Raw genomic sequence first — 23,470 nt, 5'->3', positions numbered from 1 at the left:
TCTCTCTAAAATAAATAAACATTAAAATTTCTTTTAAAAAATGGTGTCAACCTGAGCAAGTTATTCTTTCACCTATGAGGAAAGGAGTATCTGCCTCACAGGGCTGCTAGGATTACATGCAGTTAAACCAGATTATGTTAAATGCTTAGAACAGTGCCTGGAAATGCTCAAGAATAGCATTATCACAAAAATTCCCATTGGAATTTTACCTACTTTAATTCTTCACTATTTTTCTGTTTGATCAAAGGGTAAATGACAACATATTATTGCGAAACACAGTTCCCCACCCTCAACACCATTATTTTCACCCCAAATTTCTCATGCCAAAATCCTTTTCCCTATTAATTCCCAATATAATCTCACAACCTAAAATTTTTTTTTTTTTTTTTAAAGCAATTCTGCTAGAGAAGCATTATGGGACTACTTCCAGGATACAAAAAAATTCCCCCATCCTTCTAAATTAGGTTATAAATGGAGCCCTGAAATTTTTTTTAAAAATATTTTTTTGAGAGAGTGCGAGTGGGGGAAGGGGCAAAGAGAGAGGGAGACACAGAATCCGAAGCAGGCTCCAGGCTCTAAGCTGTCAGCAGAGAGCCCGATGTGGGGCTTTTGAACTCAAGGACGGTGAGATCATGACCCGAGGCGAAGTCAGACACCTACTGACTGAGCCACCCGGGAGCCCCTATGGAGCCCTGAAATTTTAAATACACCAGGTAATTCTAAGAATGAACCAAGGTTTGGAAATTATCGCCTTGGGATCTCAAAACTCATTTGCTTGGGTGTTCAAAAAACAGAATTGGGAAATGGTAAAGCCATGGCCTCTGGACTGGATTCCTAACTCTATTATTTACCAGCCAGGTAGCCTTGAACAAGTTTCCTCATCTCCTCTGAGTCAGTTTTGTCATTGGTAAAACCAGGACATCTGTGCTCAACAAGGTTTTAAGAGCAAAGCACATTATCTAGCTGTGCCTAGGGCACAGTAGGACACTGATGACCCGCTCCGATACTGTAAATAGAGCTTTTAATCAAAATTTTTATCTTAGTATGACAAAAATTAAGCCTTAGTATACCAATGACACTTACATTAATGTAAATATTCACATACTTGCCCGATGAGGACATGACCAAAAGTTGACACCATTATTGCATGCCATTTACAATTTCAGTTAGCTTTCAATTCCACAAGACAAATATAGGGCATATCTTTAAAACATGATCACTGGGATGCCAGGGTGGCTCAGTTGGTTGAGCGTCCAGCTTCGGCTCAGGTCATGATCTCACAGCTCATGAGTTTGAGCCCTGCTTCGGGCTCTGTGCTGACAGTTCAGAGCCTGGAGCCTGCTTCTACTTCTGTGTCTCCCTCTCTCTGCCCCCTAACCCACTCGCATTGTCTGTCTCTCTCAAAATTAAAAAAAAAAAAAAAAAAAAAAAAAAAAATCAGACTGATCTAGAAAATAAATTTGACCACCAAGAACAGCTGGTCTGAGAGGTAAAGTTTAGGAGTTGGTAATCAAGTTTGGGGTAGGACTGTTTGGGTTCCAATCTTAACCTTCCCTAGCTGCTATTACTAAAAAAAAAAAAAAAAAAAAAAAAAAAAAAAAAAAAAAAAAAAATCAAGCTATTTGTTCAGCTGTTTCCTATTTGTTAAATTCAAATTATATACTAAATACCAGTAATTAGCACTCAAGTACCACCCAACCCTGATACCACAGTGGTTTATCAAGCAGAATTTAAATAATGTATGTCAAGTGCTTAGTTATCTGACAAAAACAGCCACAGGTGAAGTTCTGGTCAGCAGCATCTGGAGATGGACTGATTATGTCCAAATCCTGGCTTTGCCACTTCCTACGGAGCGTGCTTGGTTATTACTTAACCTGTGTGCGTGCGCCTTACCTTCCTCGAGATGCAGGATAGTACCTAGCTCACAGCATTGTTGAAAGATTACACCAATTGATACACACCAAGTACCCACAACAGTAGCCAGTACCCAGAAAAATGCTCCTGAGGCCTTGGCTATAAACACTATCACACAGCACCTGACACATAAAAAGCACTCAACCAACGGTAGCCATAAAACCTTGCCATGGACTTTTTTCAAAGCAAATAATAGTACAAAGTTTTGAAAACTGGAAATGTTCACTAAGTTTCTCTAAATACTTCAGAAACAAGACATTTAAACACTAGATTCTATAAATGATAAAGTATACTTTAATAAAATCTTGTTATATATGAAATTAGAATGATACCTTAAAAAAATTTTTAATGTTCACTTATTTTTGAAAGAGAGGGAGAGACAGTGTGAGCAGCGGAGGAGCAGAAAGAGGGAGACAGAATCTGAAGCAGGTTCCAAGCTGAGCCTTCTGTATAGAACTCACCAACCGTGAGATTATGACCTGAGCCAAAGTCAGATGCTTAACCGACCTAGCCACCCAGGCATCCCTGAATATTGCTATTTTTTAAAACTAAGTGTAAATCCATGGTTTTGCATCAGCATAATTTTTTTTATTATTTTTGAGAGAGAGTGAGTGCGAGCGGGGGAGGAGCTGAGAGAAGGGGACAGGGGATCTCAATCGGGATCTGACAGCAGACAGCCAGATGCAGGGCTTGAACTCAAGAACCATGAGACGACTGGAGCTGAAGTTGGATGCTTAACCAAATGAGTCACGCAGGTGCCCCTGTATTAGCGTAATTTCTGTAATCTAAATTCAATGTGAAAGCTAGAGTGCATATTTCCCAGAATTCTCTGTAAGTTACTTGGGGGAAAAAAAACCATACTGGAGAACCCTAAAAAATCTTAAATCACCAAATAAAGATTAACCACTCATTTATGCATTTTTATTTGGTAATATTTAGATCAATACACTATAACTAAATTTTAGAGACACTGGATATCATTAGTTTGGATACCATTAGTTTATTATAAAAGAGAGACATGAAAATTATTTACATGATGAAAGATTTCACAACTTCACTGGAATGGGCAGCTTCACTTCATGCCATTTCAATAATGATTTATTTCAGTCTACATACTTTCCGAGAATGTCACCATCTCTAAATAAGAAATAATCCTGCAAATAAAGAAAACCATTAGTTAAGAAAACTAATAACAAATACTTAACTTATAGGAAATATTAAATTTACACACCTTGTCATCTAGAACTACTTTGGTGCCTCCATATTCTGGGAGAAGAACTTTATCTCCAACTTTCACACTGACTGGTTGGATCTCTCCACCCTTAAGAAAATAAGGATATTTATTAGTAAAGACATCTATATCACCAAAAACTTACACCTAACTTTTATTAATCAAATGTGCTCATTCAAATCAAGTGTTAAAAAAGGACTTAGTGGCCAAGTGATATGATTTACATTATAATCGTAGTTCACTCAAAAATATCACTGTAGAATTACACTTTGAAATAATGCATACCTGAAGCTTACACCAAAACCTGCTTTCAGTGTAAAGTTCACCAAGTTATACTGGAAAGCTAACTTAAGCTAATTTTTTAACTATTAAATATTAACTTCTAGACTATATAAATCAGTTTTTAAGACCAGATATACAGATGTCATGTTTTAACTTCTTCCAACACAAAAATTCAAGAGGAGTTTCCAGAATTTGGAACATATACTTCTTTTGTGACTCAATATCCTTTTCATTAAAGTAAAAACTTAAGAAGAGACTGCAGCATAGTGCCCATTCCCCAGAGACTTCCTATTCCTGACTCTGGGACAGCTGTTCCTAGAGCTTTCTTAGGGGCAACTGGAACAATGAATGCAATTAATGTATTTGATCCCAAAGGCATTTATTGTGTATTCTGGCTGACTTTCAGGTCTGAGGTCTAACCAGTTACTGGAGAATGACTATTAAGGCTAGATCCAACCAGTTCTTTTCGAAAGTATGCCAACTAAGGCCAAAAATGGTTAAAAAGATTAGGGCAATTACAGCGTTAGAGGTTAGATCGAGAGTTTAAATTTCCCCTCAACTAGTCAAAGAACCCACAGATCATCTTGAGGAATTTTTTGTTTTAATCAAAATTTAGAATTTAAAGAAAACACTGGTCATACTCAGCTACCAAAGAGCTACTGATTTTAATACTCTGGAACTCTTCCATTCTACAAAATAAGCAACTTTATTTTACATAATCATTTTCGTTAAAAGCGGCATATCAGACATGACTGAATTAGGGAACGATCTTGAAGAAAACACAAAGCTATTTAAGAGACTACCTTTAATAACCACCAAGAATTTCTTTTTTCTCCTCCATACAAAACTAGTTGCACTTTAGCCCCATTTACCTTTCCTTTAGAGCCTGATCCAACAGCTACTACTGTTGCTTGCAAAACTTTTCCTTGCGATTTTTCTGGAAGCATAATGCCTCCTTTGGTTACAGTTTCGGCTGCACTCCTTTCAACTAAAACTCGGTCAAAGAGAGGAAGAAACTTCCTAAACGCTTGTCCTGCCTGTAAGAAAAGGAGTATTAAGTTTAAAAACAAAAGCAGTATGTGATTATGTTCTACGCGTTACACATCAAAAAGCACGTGTGGTTTTCAAAATTAACGCCAAAACTCCAATTATTCGTTCAAGAAAACCATTTGAATGTTTTGCTCTACCTGCCGAGTTTAATTTCCATTCCGTGTGTGTTAGGGGGGTCGTTGCTGCTTCTCCGGTCAGCAGACAGCTTTAAGAGTAACCCTAGTTTATCCCAAGGTCAAATATTTTCCTACCTCAATTGTTCTGGAAAATTTCACAGAACTCAAGTCAACCCCTTTGCCTGGAGCCACGCTTTTCAAGGTACTACACACCCACAAAGATCTCGCAGAAGTGGGTCCGCAGCTGCGCGTGAGTCCAGGTTCCCGCCCCCAGGCCCACAAGCATGCGGGGTACACGCGTGCAGAGCCCTTGGCAAATAAAAAAGGTTAGTGGGCCTCGCCTCTCCAGGGTTACTGCGGGCGCGGGTCACTGAGTGACCCCTACCCCTCCCGGTAGGCCTGCAAAGAAGCACCCGGGTACCCGAGCGCTATAGGCAGAGAAGGCCTCTTCGTCCTCCAGGCCACGCGAGACTCACCATGACTCTGGCCACCACAGTTCCTACTCTGCTCTGGAGCTGCCGCCGCAAGGAGACCCGCAGTCCGACCCCCGGGCCACGTGAACGTGGGAAAAGGCCTCCCAACGCGCAGGCGCGCTTGCTCCCGCCCCCCGCTCCTCCCCGCAAGGGAGGGTGGCTGCACCAGCGCGCCGCGCGATTCGTCCCGAGAGTTGTGCGCCGGCCACTGACGCGAAGACGGGGAGGCGGAAGAAGAGAGGAGTTCTTTCTAGGCTTTTCTAGGCCGCCTGCCGGGGTGAAAGTACTAGCTCTTCGCCCTTCTCCCGGAAATGACGCGCTCTGAACCTTGACCCACAGAGAGCGCAGCGCTTCCCGGAAAGTTCTCGAACCGAGTACAGCCCGGGAACTAGCCTAAGCCGGACTGGGAGGGCTGAGCTCACTTGCCTGGCCCTGCGCGGGTAGGGAGGGGCGGAGCGGGGCGCGGCGACTGCCGATTGCGGGGCCCCGGTGGAGGGGAAGGGGTGGGCGCAGCCCGCGCACGCGGTGCCGCGGGGCGGGGGGAAGCGGCGGAGGGAGGGGACACGGGCTCTTTGCCGTGTGCGCCGTGCACTCTGTCCCTCACTCGCCTCCGACGGCCTGCCTCATCGTCCGCACGCCCTGCCGCTGCCCCGCAGGTATACGGCCGCCCCGCGCCGCCTCTCCCAGACGCCTGGGACCCGGGAGCCGGGCCTTTTCCCGTCCGCTGCGGTCCTGCCTGATTGAGCCGTAAGGGGAGACCCAGGGCTTCCCTACGGCGCCGCAGGCCCGGACCCGCTGGGCCAGGCCTTACGGGTCCATGTCGGTGCCCATCACGTGCGGCGTGGATTGCTGGCCCGGGCAGGGCGCAGGGGGGAGGGCTTGCCCGGTAGTTTGTATGCAATCGGGGGCGTATATTCACGTGGGCTCTCGTTGCAGCCCTGTCCTGATCGACTGTAGGGCCCCCGGGAGGGTGGTCGCAGCCGCGTGGGAACCGAGTTTGGCCCCGCGGGCAGCTGGGGTACGGCATCTCCACCCTTGACCTTGCTGAGGGCGTCCTAAAAACAGACACGTGGGGTTGGGCGTAGAGAGCCGGGCCTTGGCCCCCAGCATCGCGGCCCTGCGGATAGTTGGATACAGTAGCCCTGAGTAGATACAAAGACTCCTGTTACTAAACGGATTTTTGCACCGTGCGGAATATTTTTTTTCCCTTGGTCATTCTGGTTTATAACTTACCCCTTACTGCAGATTTGGTTTTTTTAGGAGCACTTTTGCTCAGGAGGCTATTTTAGCTGTGAAAGATTAATTCGTTTTTAGCGGCTGGGGTAGGTGGCCGTGGGGATTCACTGACATGGTGTACTTTGTGCTAGTTCTCTAGGTTAGGCGTGGGAGCGGCCTCTTCAAGCTTACGTTAGTAGATGGTGTTTGAACCTATGTTAACGTGGGCCGCGTGTAGGGCAGGGATCAATACAGCTTATATCTAACATTTCTTGTTTTGTGGTGTACAGGTGTCATGTTTGTGCTGTGCTGTAATGCACCACGGATAGTGCTAGTATAAATGTACTGATAATCTGATTGTTTTCCCCCCAACAGAAATGCTTCGATTACCCGCAGTACTTCGCCAAATTAGGCCAGTGTCCAGGGCACTGGCTCCTCATCTTACTCGGGCCTATGCCAAAGATGTAAAATTTGGTGCAGATGCCCGAGCCTTAATGCTTCAAGGTGTAGACCTTTTAGCTGACGCTGTAGCTGTTACTATGGGGCCAAAGGTATCAATATTTTTATTTTATTGTGTTATAATTTATAGCATTCTGAATTAAGGAATAATATTTTAATGATGTCACATAGACAGTAAATACTTTAGTCTCCATTGTTGAGAAATCTCAGTTTACATAAAAGAGTTCCAAATTACCGCTTAATCTTTTTTTTTTTTTTAACTTGATTTAACGGTCTTAAAGCTTAAGTTTTTTTTTCAAATTCGGGAAACTTTATTTCATATGACGTGTGATGTAATCCAGTGGTAACTCACAACTCAAGGTGGGTTCCTAAACGGAAAGTAGAATTAATCTTGCTTGCCTGCTTAAGTTTTGGATTTTTTCCCAGTAGTTAGTATCAAATATTGACGTTAGTGTGTAACTTAGCTCCAGTAATACCTCAAGTATGTGTTTGTAGGTACTAGTTTTACTTTTCTGCTGTTCATTGTCTTCCAAAGCACATTTAAAATGTTAAATCTTCTTTAACTTAAAGAGGTTGGTGAGGAGTAAAAACATAACTTGAGGCTTTTGAAGATGATGCACAAGTGTAGTGATGCATGATTTCAGGTTAACGGTTCCAGTATCAAAGTAGTCATATGTACTATATAAAATATGGCATTTGCCTGCCTCACAAGTAGCACCTTTAATTCAAATTTAGAAGCTGCCAGTACTGTTTGTACTGTGTTTGAGATTTAACATTGAACCAGCCTTGGAAGAGTGAACTGTATTTGTCTTGCTGCTAGTATTTTAGTAACTAAATTTTAAAGCAAGTTTAAAAATAAGTTTCACATTATTTTCAAAGACAGCAGGCACCAGACAAAACTATAAATTATGTGAAGAGTATTCTGACATTTTATTATCTACCAAATTGATTTGGTTTATCTTGTGTTTTTGTTTTTTTATGAGATAACATCTTTCAGTCAAGGATCTATATCTTCCATAAAAGATCATCCAAAGTTACACACTTGGCAACAGAGAGGTCATTTTGTCTGTAACCTAAGAACACTGATGAACCTGCCTTTGAAATTACATGCTGCAGATCTGATTAAATAATGACAGTTTGTGTTGAGGCTTTCAAGTAACTACTTTTTTATTAAAAGTTCCTGTTTTACACTAAATAGTACTTAGAGAGTATGTGATTCTGTCACTTTTTTTTTTCTCTGCAATTCTAGGGAAGAACAGTGATTATTGAACAGAGTTGGGGCAGTCCCAAAGTAACAAAAGATGGTGTGACTGTTGCAAAGTCAATTGATTTAAAAGATAAATATAAAAATATTGGCGCTAAACTTGTTCAAGACGTTGCCAATAACACAAATGAAGAGGCTGGAGATGGCACCACTACTGCTACTGTCCTGGCACGCTCTATTGCCAAGGAAGGCTTCGAGAAGATTAGCAAAGGTGCTAATCCAGTGGAAATCAGGAGAGGTAGGAATGTCTTCATTGTCACCACAGTGTTTTGAAGTGTCTTAGAAAGTTGATTATTATTTCTCCTTTCTCTTAAAAACAATCTTACATGGAGTTTTTCTTCAGCAAATAGCAATTGGATGCTTGGCTTATGTGATGGGTACTATGCTAGGCATTGAGAGAAATAGGACTAAGACATTCTTTGTTGTCCTTCCCTTCCCTGTGTCTAGAGACCCTCCAAACCCCCTCTTCCCCCCCGCCACCCAAAGGAACAGTTTGGTGGAAGATACAGCATGTTCTGTATACCTTGAGGATAGTAAACTTGTGGGGATTAGAACAGGGAGAGAGTATTAAACAGTTTTGCTATTTTACAGAGTAGGGCTAAACAAACTATATCATTCATCCAGGACGTCAAATTTAGTGTGTGTGTATACATAAGAGCAGGATTTTGTTTTGTTTTGTTTTGTTTTGTTTTGTTTTGTTTTGTTTTGTTTTTGCCTCTTAACAGCACATAATGCATTATTGGTCTTCATTTTGGTCATTATTCTTGCTTTGGGAAACTAGGCCACCATTTAAAGATCTCCTTAGCATGAGCTTCGTGGTGATACAAACTTAAGTCCTGTCACTGCTGTTAATTAGCTGTGTACTAAAACTTGATTTTTTGTATCTTGAAAATGTAATTGCTGCTTATCTATAGGGTGTGTTACTGTCCAAATTAGAGAAAACTTGAGAGTAAAGTGGGGTGCCATTAACAATTTTGTCAGAATTGGCATCCCAGCACACTGATGTATCAGCATCCCATCTGTTTCAGTGTTTAAGGTACAAATAAGTGTTTCATTAAAAGCAGTTTGAATATAAATCATGGACAAATGTTAATTGAGTTTATTAAAATTACTTCCCTGAAAAAGTGATTGTTACTACATGCCTTTCTTTGGATTTATTTCTTGAAGTTACCCTTTATCAAAATAAAGGGAAGAGCCAGCACTCATCCCAGTTGAACAAAATGAGGTTCTCATAAATCCATACTGTGCTGCCATTGACTGTTAAATATTTTATTTATAATTACATATTAAAGGAGGAGATTTCAGATATTAAAACCTGTAGGGGTATAGAGGTCCTGGGTGGCTCAGTCGGTTAAGCATCTGGCTCTTGGTTTTGGCTCACAGTTTGTGAGATCAAACCCCAAGTCGGGCTCTGCTGACACTGCAGAGCCTACTTGGGATTCTCTCTCAAAATTAAAAACAACCTGTAGGGGCATAATCCCTTATTTTCAATTGAGAGAAATGTTGGGTGACCCTGTTGGAAACGTGCAACATGATTGGACTGGGAATAGTTTACACAGAATGAGTTGAATGGTGAGATTCTTGAAATTATACACCATAGTTTTTTTTTTTCCTTAGTACAGTTTTCAGAATAATTTTGACCTGGTTCTTCATTTATCAGACTTCCTGTTTGAGTGTGCACCATCCAACTCCATGTGATTAGGAGAAGTGCCAGCACAGAAGTATTGTTTAGGCTGTATTAACACATTAAAGCATTTAATATGAATTGGAATTTTTACTTGACAAGGAACCATGAGAGAATAAGCATTGTTAATGGCATTTATTCTTAAATCAGGTGTGATGTTAGCTGTTGATGCTGTAATTGCTGAACTTAAGAAGCAGTCTAAACCTGTGACAACCCCTGAAGAAATTGCTCAGGTAAGGAGTTGTCATATTTTACAATAAACATGTGATTTTATTCCGTAATCACATACCAATGTTAGAATAACAACACTAACCAGTCACTAATATTGAAAGCATTTTTCTTACTGCCAAATAACATTTGAAAATAATGCAGTGACCATAGCTGGAGTCTTAGTGGGCTGTCACTTTAGTTCTACATGGCTCTGAGTAAAACTCATTTTTTTTGTATGGAAAACGTTCTTTAGTCATTTGTCAAAAGGTACATAGTTTTTGTCATGTTAGAACATTATCACTTTTTTTCGGGGTGTGGGGGGAGTCTTTTTTTTTAAGAGTAGTTGTATGTTTGTCATATCTTTTAAAAACAATGTAGCCAAATGATAATTGAAAACAGAACCAACACTTCCTTAGAACTGTTAGACTGTATCTCCCACACACACTATCAATTTGGAAGTTACTAGGAAAAGGAAAAGGAGTTGATTGAGAACACTGGCCTTAACTTTTTAACTTGGAAGAGTAACTTGATTGTTTTAGGTTGCTACCATTTCTGCAAATGGAGATAAAGAAATTGGCAACATCATTTCTGATGCAATGAAAAAGGTTGGAAGGAAAGGTGTCATCACAGTAAAGGCAAGTGTGATTTTTTTGTTTTTTTTTTGATGTTTGTTTATTTTTGAGACAGAGAGAGACAGAGCATGAATGGGGGAGGGTCAGAGAGAGGGAGATACAGAATCTGAAACAGGCCCCAGGCTCTGAGCTGTCAGCACAGAGCCCGATGCGGGGCTCGAACTCACAGACCGTGAGATCATGACGTGAGCCGAAGTCGGCCGCTTAACCGACTGAGCCATCCAGGCGCCCCAAGTGTGTTTTTTATGATAGCTTGGTATGGGTTGTCTGGTGATCAAAACAGTTTTCCAAATAAAACATTCAAACTGTGTGTTGCATATATATATAACACATTGAATATAAAAATTCAAATATGTATTTTTGAAGTTTTTGCAGAATTGGGAGTTGGGTGTCCTGGGGCATTTGCATAGTTCTGCCTGGATCCTTTATGATCAATGGGGTCTCCTAATCTGGTCCATAATTAAAAATTTTTGTGTTTCTTTAATGACATTCATACAACTAATTGTTTGATTTGTTATAGGATGGAAAAACACTAAATGATGAATTAGAAATTATTGAAGGCATGAAATTTGATCGAGGTTATATTTCTCCATACTTTATTAATACATCAAAAGGTAAGAGCAAGTCAGTAAATGAAATAAAAAAAAAAAATAGAGCTTGTCATGTGTCGAACTACAAGCATTAGGCCATACTTCTAAGAAAATAAATTTATGTATTCCAAAAGTTACTGTAAATGACAAATGAAAGTGGAAAAACATGAACTCAGTAGTCACTTGAAATGTACTGAAATTGGGTTATAGCTTTTTCATTTAAAGAAATTGCAGTTATTTCAAAATATTGTTAATGTTTTAACATTGATTTAAAATGTTTTTTGTTTTTGCAGGGCAGAAATGTGAATTCCAAGATGCCTATGTTCTGTTGAGTGAAAAGAAAATTTCTAGTGTCCAGTCCATTGTACCTGCTCTTGAAATTGCCAATGCTCACCGTAAACCCTTGGTCATAATTGCTGAAGATGTTGATGGAGAAGCTCTGAGTACACTTGTTCTGAATAGGTAATAGGCAGTGGTGTTTGGTTTACATTTTCAGATGAAAGGCAATTTTTTGTATTGATGTTTGAAATCTCTATTATGTACCCTCACATTGAACCACTTGTGTTTGTATTTAGAGTTATGTGTGATACAGGTATGCTTCATGAACTCTTGGTCCAGTTATAATGGTTCTTTGTTTTTGAATGGGTTCTATGTGAAAATCCATAGTATTTTGTGCAACTTTCTCATAAGATAGCCTAATTTTGTATGGTGTCCATTTTTTATTATGAATGTTTACAGTTGATTAGAAGAAATGACTAAGTTTTTTTATCTGGAAAAATATTTTCACAATTACAATTTTGAATGAGAAGTAAACTATCATTTTCTAAGCCTTAGATCAAAGTGTATTTAGCTATCAGCATTTTACATAATCTGTTAAAAGAAAAAATTAATAGGCTGAAATAAATTGGCACTCAATCTAAGATAAGTTGAGGTTAAGATAATTTTTGTTTAATCTATAATGCATTACTTTTGACTTTAAGGCGGGTGCTTAATGCTATAAACAGAATCTTAGGGCATTAAAAAAAAATAATCTCTACAGCCAACATAGGGTTCGAACTCACAACCCCAAGATCAAGAGTTACATGCTCTTCCAACTGAGCCAGCTACGCGCTCCTTAGGACATCATTAAAATGTGCTCCTAATCCTGGAATTGAGGTATATTAAAAGTAATATTTCCAATTTTATTATAATGGAAATGCACAAATGAAACAGGTATGTAGGAGAGTTTCATGGCTTGACCCAAAAGCTCTGAGTGAGTTTACTTATCCTGGAATGTTTGTTAGCTTGGATTTGCTTTTTGGGATCTGAAAAGTCTTATTGTAGGATTTGGAACCAAAATAAAAAAACAGTAGACCTACAGAGTTTCACTGAGCCATTTTACTGGTAGCTGTAAAGTTGGGTGTCTGATTTTCTTGGCATATTATCAGAGTTTACCCCTCTGATTTTTATTTGGCTCTAATAGACCAGTTTTGTTTTTAGTATCCATATATTCCTTCTGTTTGACTATCTGGTCTCAAGTGGACATTTCTTTGATTATATATTCCAGGCATTCAGTATCTGATAAAATTGCAGGTGAGCTTAATGTTATTATCAGTAATACTTACATTTATGAAGGAACCAGATTAAGAACACTGCTTGCTCAAATGTAACTGTAGTAGTAACTTGATTACTACTAAATGGAACCCATAGAGCAGTAGTAAATGCTCATTAGATCCCCAAATTTAATATTTAAATATTTTAAAATTTAAATTTAACTCTTCTGATTTTTGAAAATTATAAAATATTTATCACTATGTCATAGTTAAAGGTGTTTTGCTTATGATAATATTTTTGTTCCTGGGTCTAGTTTAACTGGAAAGTAAGGTCAGCTTATTACGAAGGTGATTGGATATTGGCAAATACGGATGAATGGAAAGTTGCCCTTTCCTGTCTTAATTTGACCAAAAGTTGTAAGAAAGCCAAAAATTGTAAAAAGTGTGGTTTCCAGGGGCGCCTGGGTGGCTCCATCTGTTGAGTGTCTGACTTCAGCTCAGGTCATGATCTCACAGTTTGTGGGTTTGAGCCCTCCATCCGGGCTCTGCACTGACAGCTGGAAGCCTGGAGCCTGCTTCGGATTCTCTCCCTCTCTCTCTGCCCCTCCCCTGTTTGCATGCTCTCTCTCAAAATAAAAAAAGTATGTTTCCTAAGTAATCATAGTACTTAGAACTTAAGAACTAGATAAGCATTTTTAAATTTAAATCTGATTTTTATTAACTGTTCTTAACAGGCTGAAAGTTGGTCTTCAGGTTGTAGCCGTCAAAGCTCCAGGTTTTGGTGACAATAGAAAGAACCAGCTTAAAGATATGGCTATTGCTACTGGTGGTGCAGTAAGTAAAATAAATGTGATGTTGGTTTACTGAATGTTTTATACTTCCAGGTCTGAAGTTTATTACAGGTAAATTTTACATTTTTCACGGTCAGATATTATCTAAACTATTAATTTGTGTTTATGTTGGACGTTTAGGAGGTATAGGTTGGATTAAATACTGCTAAGGTCCCCTGTCTAACTTACCATGAGTCTAGCCCAAGAATAGGGTTATTTGACTAATTTGTTTTTTTGTTTTTTAGTTTTTTTTTTTTGATGTTTATTTTTGAGAGAGAGACAGAATGCGAGTGGGTTGGGACAGAGAGAGAGGGAGACACAGAATCTGAAATAGGCTCCAGGCTCTGAGCTGTCAGCACAGAGCCCGACACGGGGCTCAAACTCACAAGCTGCGAGATCATGACCTGAGCTGAAGTCGGACGCTCAACCTACTGAGCCACCCAGGCACCCCAAGACTAATTTGTTTCTAAGAATATTGGCTGGGTGGCTCAGTCAGTTAAGCATCCGACTTCGGCTCAGGTCGTGATACGGCTCGTGAGTTCAAGCCCTGGGTCGGGCTCTGTGCTGACAGCTCAGAGCCTGGAGCCTGCTTCAGATTCTGTGTCTCCCTCTCCTCTCTCTGCCCCTTCCCTACCTCTCTCTTGCTCTCTCTCTCAAAAACAGTAAAAAAAAAATTTTTTTAATAAAATAAAATATTGTAGAAACCACATAGGATTTAAGAGTTTAGGCCTAAGGTCCAGTCCTGATATCACCAAAAATATGACCTTTGAGGAGTTGTTTGAGTTTATACTTTCCTCAAATAAAGCTAATGTTAATTTGATTAACTGAGAAGTTGGAAATGCAGTGGGAAACTCGATCAAGTCTTCTCTGGACTAGTCATAATCTTAAAATCTCATGTTTCAAAGAAATACAGTATTGCAAGATGTTTTTCTCATCAAAACACCCATGTGATGTATTACTGACAGACTTGGTACAGTGAAAAACTAAGCTGCAAGTGGTTCATTTTTAAATGTTTCTGTAGGTGTTCGGAGAAGAAGGGTTGACTCTAAATCTTGAAGATGTTCAGCCTCATGACTTAGGAAAAGTTGGAGAAGTCATTGTGACCAAAGATGATGCCATGCTCTTGAAAGGAAAAGGTGACAAGGCTCAAATTGAAAAACGTATCCAAGAAATCATTGAACAGTTAGATATCACAACTAGTGAATATGAAAAGGAAAAACTGAATGAACGTCTGGCAAAACTCTCAGATGGAGTAGCTGTGCTGAAGGTAAGATTCGTTGTTGTAAATGAGCTTCCTAGGTTCTGAGCTCAAGAATGATTTTGTTTCTGTGGTATTCCCCACTAGGGCCATGTAACTAAAATGTTTGGGGAAATAACTTCATCATGGAGATACATATTATACAAAATTTCTTTGTTGGAATATTCTTTCCTTAAAACCAAGATGTTTTGTTAAAGATCAGGCTGACGTTGGACTGATGTAGGACACTGTACTCACCCTATTAGCTATTTAGTCATGCAGTCACTTTTAACAAGTAGGCAACCTTTTTTACGTGGTCTTTTTTTTGGTGTTTTTTGTTTTTTAAGTAAACCCAGTGCAGAGCACCTAGGTGGCTCAGTTAAGCGTCTGACTCTTGGTTTCAGCTCAGATCATGATCTCACGGTTTGAGTTCAAGCCCCACATTCAGTTCCGTACTGAGTGCAGAGCCCGCTTAGGACTCTCTCTCCCTCTTACTCTGCGCCTCTCCCACATGCCCTCTGCGTGTGTGTGTGTCTCTCTCTCTCGCTGTCTCTCGCTCGCTCTCTCTCAAAAGCAAATTAAAAAATCCAGTGCTTTTTAATGACTCTTGCCAGCCAGCATCTTGAATCAGAGAAGCCCATACTAACTGGAATTCTTTTATTCTTAGGTTGGTGGCACAAGTGATGTTGAAGTGAATGAAAAAAAAGACAGAGTTACAGATGCCCTCAATGCTACCCGAGCTGCTGTTGAAGAAGGCATTGTTCTGGGAGGGGGTTGTGCCCTGCTTCGGTGCATTCCAGCCTTGGATTCAATAACTCCAGCTAATGAAGATCAAAAAATTGGTAAAACTGCCTTACAAATGAGTTTATTTGCAGCGTGATTTTAGTCTGCTATAATAATATTGTTTCCCATCAAATAGAACAATAAATCACAAAACAATTACCAGTATAACAAAGGAAGAATAACACTAATAATCAGAGGACAGATGAAAGATGAAATCACATCTCTTGGGGGGGAATGATTTGACCTGTGGAATTTCCCAGTTGGGTTTTCCCTGTATCAAATTGTGTTGTAATTTTTACAAAAGAAAGAATGAAACCAAATTTGCTAAAATTTGTTTTCTTTAGGTATAGAAATCATTAAGAGAACACTCAAAATTCCTGCAATGACCATTGCTAAGAATGCAGGTGTTGAAGGATCATTGATAGTTGAGAAAATTATGCAGAGTTCCTCAGAAGTTGGTTATGATGCTATGCTTGGAGATTTTGTGAATATGGTAGAAAAGGGAATCATTGATCCAACTAAGGTAAATGGTTGGCCATTTTCTAAAAATTCTTTCAAGAATCTTCTGTTGAAGTCTTATTTTTTACTAAGGATAAAGGTAATATTTTATCAAACTTTTTCCTTAGGTTGTAAGAACTGCTTTATTGGATGCTGCTGGAGTGGCCTCTCTGTTAACTACAGCAGAAGTTGTAGTCACCGAAATTCCTAAGGAAGAGAAGGACCCTGGAATGGGAGGAATGGGAGGAATGGGAGGTGGTATGGGAGGTGGCATGTTCTAATTCCTAGAATAGTGCTTTACCATTGTTAATGAACTGTGAGAGGAAGCTCAAGGCAGTGCTCCTCAAGAATAACTTCAGAGAAGTCAGTTGAAGGAAATGACTGAAGAAAAGGCTGGCTGATGTTTAAGAAAATCACTATAACCATCAGTTACTGGTTTCAGTTGACAACATATAATGGTTTACTGCTGTCATTGTCCATGCCTACAGATAATTTATTTTGTATTTTTGAATAAAAAGACATTTGTACATTCCTGATAACTGAATGCAAGAGCCATGTACCAATGTACTGCTTTCAACTTAAATCACTGAGGCATTTTTACTATTATTCTGTTAAAATCAGGATTTTAGTGCTTGCCATCACCAGATGAAAAGTTAAGAAGCAGCCTTTCTGTGGAGAGTAAGAATAATTGTGTACAAAGTAGAGAAATATCCAATTATGTGACAACCTTTGTGTAATAAAAATTTGTTTAAACTTAATTGTGTTAGCTTTTCCGTGACCTAGAAGATAAGAGAAATTGAAAGCCAATAGACAAAGAGGGGTAGGGGTAGGATTTGGTACAAGTGTGTAAAACATTTCTGCATGTAGTATATTTCCGTTTCTCTTTGCTACAATTATATTACTATGTAGATAATGAAATTTTAATATTTTTTATTTCTTTTTGAAAGGCAGAGAGGGAGACACAATCTGAAGTAGGCTCCAGGCTCTGAGCTGTCCACACACAGCTCCACTCCAGGCTCGAACCCATGAATGGTGAGGTCATGGACTGAGCCATTCAGGCACCCTATGGTAATGGAAATTTTTAAAGGTGACAACTGATTGCTGTGGACACTATTTTATGTGTTGAGGTCTGGTCATAAAGGGGCAATTTGTCATTTCTTATGGAGGTTATAGTTACTGCTTCAAACCGTCAGCATAATAAATGGATTCCTGTTGGGTACCCACAAGTGAGGAGGGCAGGGTGTGTGGAAGGGTGTGCTTCAGTGGAAAGGGAGGTATGCCATTCGAGCATAATGGACAGTGAGGAAGGGCATCCTTGCTTGGTGGGGTCAGCCAGTGTCCTCACTTTTATTTAAGAATGTAAAGCAGATTTTTGGCTCAATGCACTGGAAACAGTATGGAAATATGTTTCCATACTGGAAACAGTATGGAAATGTGTGTGGTTTTTTTTTTTTAATGTTTATTTTTCAGAGCGCGTGAGCAGGGGAGGGGCAGAAAGGGAGGCAGAATCCGAAGCAGGCTCTGTACTGTCAGTGCAAAACCCAGTGTGGGTCTCAAACCATCCAACTGTGAGATCATGACCTGAGCCAAAGTCAGACACTCAACCTACTGAGCCACCCAGGTACCCTGAAATGTGGCCTATTTTTAAAATAGTACCTGGGTGTGGGGCATGTTGGGGGCAGGATGATTTGCAAGACGTAACTTTGCTTTCTAGATTTACTATATTATGAGTTGAAGGCAACAAAATCTTGCCTAACAACATCTAAGTTCCTGCCTTCACCTGTGCCAAGGACCTAGTCTGTCTTGGCTACAGAATGTAAATCTGCTCTAGATGGGAAGGATCTTGCCCGCCACTTGGTTTGGTCTTGGGGCTGCTGCTTAGAGACTGGTAGAAGCTAGGCATTGAGGCAGTGCTCTCCTTGTTTACAAAGCTTGGGCAGAAACAGGAATAATAAAGTCCATCACAGACCAAAAGCCAAAGTCACTTGAAATCTGCACCTAGGAATACCTGTGCTTTCCTTGGTTTAGAAAAAGAATGACCATAGATTAAAGGGGACTGAATAATGGGCATTTTAAGTGAATACAACTTGCCTAGAATGTAGTTTTAGCTACATAAGTAGCAAAAGGCAAACCAGTATCAAAAGAGAAACCTTAGAGAAAGGATTTAATATAGTTTATTATCTTAAAGGCCAAGCTCAGGGTGCCTGGGTAACTCATTTAAGCGTTCGACTTCGGCTCAGGTCATGATCTGTTTGTAGGTTCGAGCCCCGTGTGGGGCTCTGTGCTGAAAGCATGGAGCCTGGAGCCTGCTTCAGATTCTGAGTCTCCTTCTCTGCCCTTCCCTTGCTCGTGCTGTCTCTCAAAAATAAGTAAACGTTAAAAAAATAATAAAAATTTTATAAATGTTTTTAATGTTATTTTTGAGAGAGTGTGAGTGGGGGAGGGGCAGAGGGAGACACAGAATCCAAAGCAGGCTCCAGGCTCTGTGCTGTCAACGCAGAGCCTGACCCAGGGCTCGAACTCATGAACCATGAAATCACGACCTGAGCTGAAGTCTGATGCTTAACCGACTGAGCCACCCTGGTGCCCCCCAAAATAATTTAAAGGCCAAGCTAGGTGATGAGAAGGAAAGGTAAGAGATGAGAAACACCTGGACTTTACAAAATTATTAGAGGGGTGCCTGGATTGTTCAGTTGGTAAAGTGGCCGACTTCGGCTCAGGTCATGGTCTTGCAGTTCACAAGTTCAGGCCCCACATCGGGCTCTGCACTGACTGCTCAGGAGCCTGCTTTGGATTCTGTGTCTCCCTCTCTTTTTGCCCACCCCCCCCTGCCTACTCAGGCTCTGTTCTCTCTCAAAAAGAATAAAATTTTAAATTAAAAAAAAGATTATTAGAATGACCAGTCTAAAGAGAGCACAGGAGAGGAAGAAAATAGTGTTATGTGGTAGACCTTAGACTAAATGTAGTACTGTATTAACTCTAAACAGTCTTGGATTGGGGACTACTTATTAAACCTATGCTACATGTAATGTAAACAGGCTGTGAGAGGTTAAGTAGCTTATACAAAGTCTCAGCTATTAAGTGGCAGACCCCAGATTTAAACCAGGTTTGAAGAACTTAAACTCTTAAACCAAAGAGGCAGCCTGGAATGAACTCCTAAATGAGGATTAGGCAATTGTAAAACCCTCTGAAAGCTGCAGCCAGAGAAATCGATAGATTGGGAAATTACCTTTTCCCTCTGTTACTAACCTTACAGATTAGCAGGAAGGCATTTCTATTCCCTCTCTCCACCCCTATACTTCTCTGGGACAAGAAATAGAATCATACAGGAAAACAGAAAAGACTTACAGATTCTGCCATTTGAGAGTCCCCCAATGAAAATGCTGCCTCACCTGGTCACCTGACAGTGAAACTCATTAGTCAGTGTGCCCTACATTAATGCCAATAAGCTTTTTAGTATCTTGATTTCAAATATTAATGGACAAACATGAACCATTAGACAATCAAGCCTCAGCATGAAGGAGAATAGCAAAAACCATAAGGGACCTAAGGGAAACTTAAAAAATTGTAATATGTTAAAGAGATCTTGTTGCCATAAACCGTGGCTCGGTTCAGCATCTTCACTTCAGCTCAGGTCATGATCCCGTGGTCCATGAGTTCGAGCCCCACATCAGGCTCTCTGATGTCAGCTCAGAGCTCATTTTGGAACCTGCCTCCTGCTTTCTGTCCCTCCCCCACCTGCACATTCTCTCTCTCTCTCTCTCAATATGAGCATTAAAAAAATGAACAATTAGAAAACATTCATGGAGGGGCGCCTGGGTGGCTCAGTCAGCCAAGCATCCAACTCTTGGTTTTGGCTCAGGCCATGATCTCCTGGGCATGAGATTGACTGCAATGGTGGGCTCCATGCTGAGCATGGAGTCTACTTGGGATTCTGTCTCTTTCCCCTCTCCCCTGCTGGTGCTCTCTCTCGCTCTTGCTGTCTTAAAACTTTTAAAAATAGGGGCACGTGGGTGCCTTAGTTGGCTAAGTGTCTGACTTGGTTTCAGTTCGAGCCCCACATCAGGCTATGTGCCGGCAGCGCAGAGCCTGCTTGGGATTCTGTCTCCCTCTCTCTGCCCCTCCCGTGCTTGCTCTTTGTCTCTCAAAAATAAAAACAAAAATTTTAAATAAATTTAAAAAACATTCTTGGAAATTAAGACTGTGGCAAATGTAAAATTAACAAAGGGCTGGGAGACAGAATTGAGGAACTCTAAGAGGCAGATCAAAAACATGGAAAATCGGAAAAACAGATTTAATACAAGGGGCACCTGGCTGGCTCAGTCAGTAAAGCACGTGACTCTAAATCTTGGGGTTGTTAACCATGTTGGGTGTGGAGATTACTTAAAAATAAAATATTTTTTATTTGTTAGGTGTTTACTTTCTTAATCTGAGAGGGAGAGAATCCCAAGCAAGTTCCGTACTGTCAGTAAAGAGCCCCGTGTGGGACATGATCTTACGAACCATGAGATCATGCCCAGAGCTGAAATCAAGAGTTGGACGTTTAACCAACTGAGTCACCCAGGTGCCCCCCAAACAATTTTTTTTTTAGGTTTTTTGGTTTTTTTGAGAGAGAGGGTGTGCACGTGTGGGGGAGAAGGGCAGAGGGAGAGAGAATCCCTAGCAGGCTCCATGCTCAGTGTGGAGCCTGACTCAGGGCTCAAACTCAAACTGTGAGATCATGACCTGAGCCCAAATCAAGAGTCAGATGTTTAACTGACTGGACTTAATACAAGAGATAGAATGTCTAATTGTTCAGGAATACCTGAATGATAGAACCAGAGAATATGGGGAGGAAATGATCAAACAAATGATTCAAAGAAATTCCTCAGAATTGAAAGAATAGAGTCTGACTGAAGGGCTCTCAAGGGCCCCAGCACAATTAGGGGCCAGGCAACAGGACAGCATGCAGTTTCAGACTACCCAGGATAGAGTAGATTTTAAAAGCTCCCACAGGGCACCTGGATATCTCAATCAACAGACTTTGGCTCAGGTCATGATCTTGCAGTTCATGAGTTCAAGCCCTGCGTCAGGCTCTGTGCTGACAGCTCAGAGCCTGGAACCTGCTTTGGATTCTGTCTCCTCTCTCTGTCCCTCCCCCATTCACGCTTTCGCTTTCTCTCTCTCTTTCTCTCTCTCTCAAAAATAAACATTACAAAAAATTATAAATAACAGCCTTCAGAATCCAAAAAAATGGATGCTATACAAAGAAATGGGAATAACAGTGGCATAAGACTTCTCAAGAATAAATAGCACTGGATGCCAGAATACAATGAAGTCAGATCTTCAAACGGGATGGAGGGAGAGGATATTATCCCTAATGTAGAGTTCTGTACTCAAGTGTGAATATAAAACGACATAATCAGACACAAGGATTCTAAAAATTTAGCCCCACTTGCCTTAGGAAACCACTAAAGGGCTTATTTCCTCAGCATGTGGAAGGCAAATTAAAAATATGAGGCCAAGACTCAGGACATAGGGAGCCCCTAAAAAGAAGGGGAAGGAAAACCCTAGATTGACTGCATGGGAGCCCTAGGATTACAGCTGCACAACAGACTAGAGAGCAACCAGTTCAGACTGGAGGATAAAAGTGGCTGCAAGTAACTGAACGACTGAACTTTAAGTGGTTTGGACACATTAGAGGCCTGTTTTCCCACAGAACCAGGACAAAGTTGACAACTACACGGTTGGTTCACTTAGCACTTGATGTTAGAGTTCCAATATGCCTTCTCTGGAATTACCGCCTCTTTGAAAAGGTAGCAGGTGTAGCTGCAAACTTCATGTCCTCACCATCAGGCAAAAACCAAGGAAGAGACATTTCTCTTCCAACTTGCTTTCCACAGATAAAAAACCTTATCTAGCAGTGCTCTCCCATCAGTCTTCCCCTATGAATCCAATGACCAGATGTCACTTCAAAAGTTTATTGGGGGTGGGGCGTTGAGTGGCTCAGGTCATGATCTCAGGGTTCATGAGTTTGAGCTCCACCTCAGGCTCTCTGATGTCAGCGCAAAGCCAGTTTCAGATCCCGTCTCCCTCTCTCTGCCCCTCCCCTGCTCACAATCTCTCTCTCAAAACTAAACGTTAAAAAAAGAAAGGAAGGAAGAAGAGAGAGAGGAAGAAGAGAGAAAGAAAAAGAAAGAAAAAAAGTTTATAGGGGCATCTGGGTGGCTGTCAGTTAAGCACCCAACTCTTGATTTTGGCTCAGGTCATGATCTCATGGTTTGTGGGTTTGAGCCCTGCATTGGGCTCTGTGCTAATAGTACTGAGCCTGCTTGGGACTCTCTCTTCCCTAATTCAATAAACTTAAGGGGGGAAAAAAAAAAAAAGGGGTGCCTGGGCGGCTCAAACAGCCAATTTCAGCTCAGGTCATGATCTCACAGCTCGTGAGTTTGAGCCCCACATCAGGCTGTGTCACAGCAAAGCCCCCTTCAGATCCTCTGTCATCCCCTCTGCCCCTCCTTGGCTCATGCTCGCCCTCTTTCAAAAATAAACATACATTAAAAAAATTTAAAAAAATTAATAAAGGCATTTTTTTCTCTTCCCATACGGAGAGCATTGATGACAAACTTACGTGCATATGTTATGGCCTCTGGAGTGTTGTACTAGGTAAAGCAAACACAAGCGCATAGATACTGGAGCCAGAACGCCTGGATATGTTGTATCCTGTCTCTACCACTTACTGCAATCTGGGTTCTGACCATACTTGGGAAACCTCATGGTTTATGTGGATGGCTAGATCAAGGCATTATTTGTGTGTTCCTGGGCTCCCTGACCAAAATACCATCCACATACTCTCATAATACCAGCTCAGATCCCAACCACTAACTTAGATTCTGAACCTGGGAGTTTATCTATGGTATTTGTTTATTTGTTTATTATTTATTTTTATGGTATTTATAAGGGTAGTGGTAAAGTACAGATTTTTATTTCCATCAAAAGAAAAGTAATATGTACAGGGACAAAAAAATATCTGGATGCTATCTGCCATTTAAAAACATTTTGTTATTTAAAAGGTAATTATATACAAGCTGCAGATACTCTGGAAAGATACTGCTTTACCTGTGTGAAGCCACAACCAGTTCCATGTGAGTAGACTGTAGGAGTACCTCACCACTGTATAACCAGCACCTGGCACACAGCAGGCACTCAAAACAGATTTACTGAAAAAAACTGATGCAAACGTGCTTTTAGGTAGCGAACGAATTATTGAGGTCCCCTGTTGATCTGAAGAAACAAAGTACTCTGGTTGGAAAGGTAATGCAAGGGGTTGTTAGGTGTGGAGTGAAAGGAGGGAAGAAGATCAACAATGATTAAAGGAAGACTGAATTTTGCCCAGATTTGTTTCATAAAATGCCACAATTAAACTTTACTAGGTCTATGTGAAATACATATTGAAATAATACAGGAGGATTTCAATAACCAGAATAACTG

At 40.6% G+C, this 23,470-nt stretch overlaps 2 protein-coding genes across 4 annotated transcripts in view; one reads left to right on the top strand and one right to left on the bottom strand.

The window, feature by feature from the left end:
• The window catches only part of LOC123599273 (MOB-like protein phocein), a 45,215-nt gene extending 40,045 nt beyond the window's left edge, over nt 1-5,170 (bottom strand). The window contains exons 1-2 of the mRNA XM_045480627.1: nt 5,070-5,170; nt 4,300-4,464 (exon numbers count right to left, since the gene is read on the bottom strand). Coding sequence (XP_045336583.1) covers nt 4,300-4,464; nt 5,070-5,072 — 168 coding nt within the window. The 5' untranslated portion in view covers nt 5,073-5,170. The remainder of the gene's footprint in view (nt 1-4,299; nt 4,465-5,069) is intronic.
• Nucleotides 5,171-5,202: 32 nt separating this feature from the next.
• HSPD1 (heat shock protein family D (Hsp60) member 1) lies at nt 5,203-16,758 on the top strand. 3 transcript variants are annotated; one of them, XM_045480625.1, is made up of 13 exons: nt 5,637-5,722; nt 6,003-6,084; nt 6,657-6,832; nt 7,990-8,242; nt 9,839-9,921; nt 10,438-10,533; nt 11,051-11,144; nt 11,414-11,582; nt 13,387-13,486; nt 14,504-14,749; nt 15,387-15,561; nt 15,847-16,025; nt 16,129-16,758. In XM_045480625.1, exons 3-13 carry the CDS (start codon nt 6,659-6,661, stop codon nt 16,279-16,281), a joined length of 1,722 nt encoding a protein of 573 aa, XP_045336581.1. In that variant the 5' UTR covers nt 5,637-5,722; nt 6,003-6,084; nt 6,657-6,658; the 3' UTR covers nt 16,282-16,758. The 3 variants fall into 3 exon arrangements, with proteins under 3 accessions (XP_045336580.1, XP_045336579.1, XP_045336581.1); XM_045480624.1 differs by lacking the exons at nt 5,637-5,722; nt 6,003-6,084 and adding an exon at nt 5,203-5,506; XM_045480623.1 differs by lacking the exon at nt 6,003-6,084 and having other exon boundaries at nt 5,353-5,722.
• The last annotated feature ends 6,712 nt before the right edge of the window (nt 16,759-23,470 follow it).

This window comes from Leopardus geoffroyi, chromosome C1 (genome assembly GCF_018350155.1).
Source record: "Leopardus geoffroyi isolate Oge1 chromosome C1, O.geoffroyi_Oge1_pat1.0, whole genome shotgun sequence".
Classification (NCBI taxonomy): domain Eukaryota; kingdom Metazoa; phylum Chordata; class Mammalia; order Carnivora; family Felidae; genus Leopardus; species Leopardus geoffroyi.
The sequence above is the reverse complement of the archived record's forward strand: the minus strand, read 5'-3'. Positions and strand labels throughout refer to the sequence as shown.

Bases quoted from the DNA above. Each gene is read 5' to 3' on its own strand.
- HSPD1 (XM_045480624.1), top strand. From the start codon at position 6,659: ATGCTTCGATTACCCGCAGTACTTCGCCAAATTAGGCCAGTGTCCAGG. The intron at 13,487-14,503 runs GTAAGTAAAATA...ATGTTTCTGTAG, and splicing joins CTATTGCTACTGGTGGTGCA to GTGTTCGGAGAAGAAGGGTT. The intron at 14,750-15,386 runs GTAAGATTCGTT...TTTTATTCTTAG, and splicing joins ATGGAGTAGCTGTGCTGAAG to GTTGGTGGCACAAGTGATGT.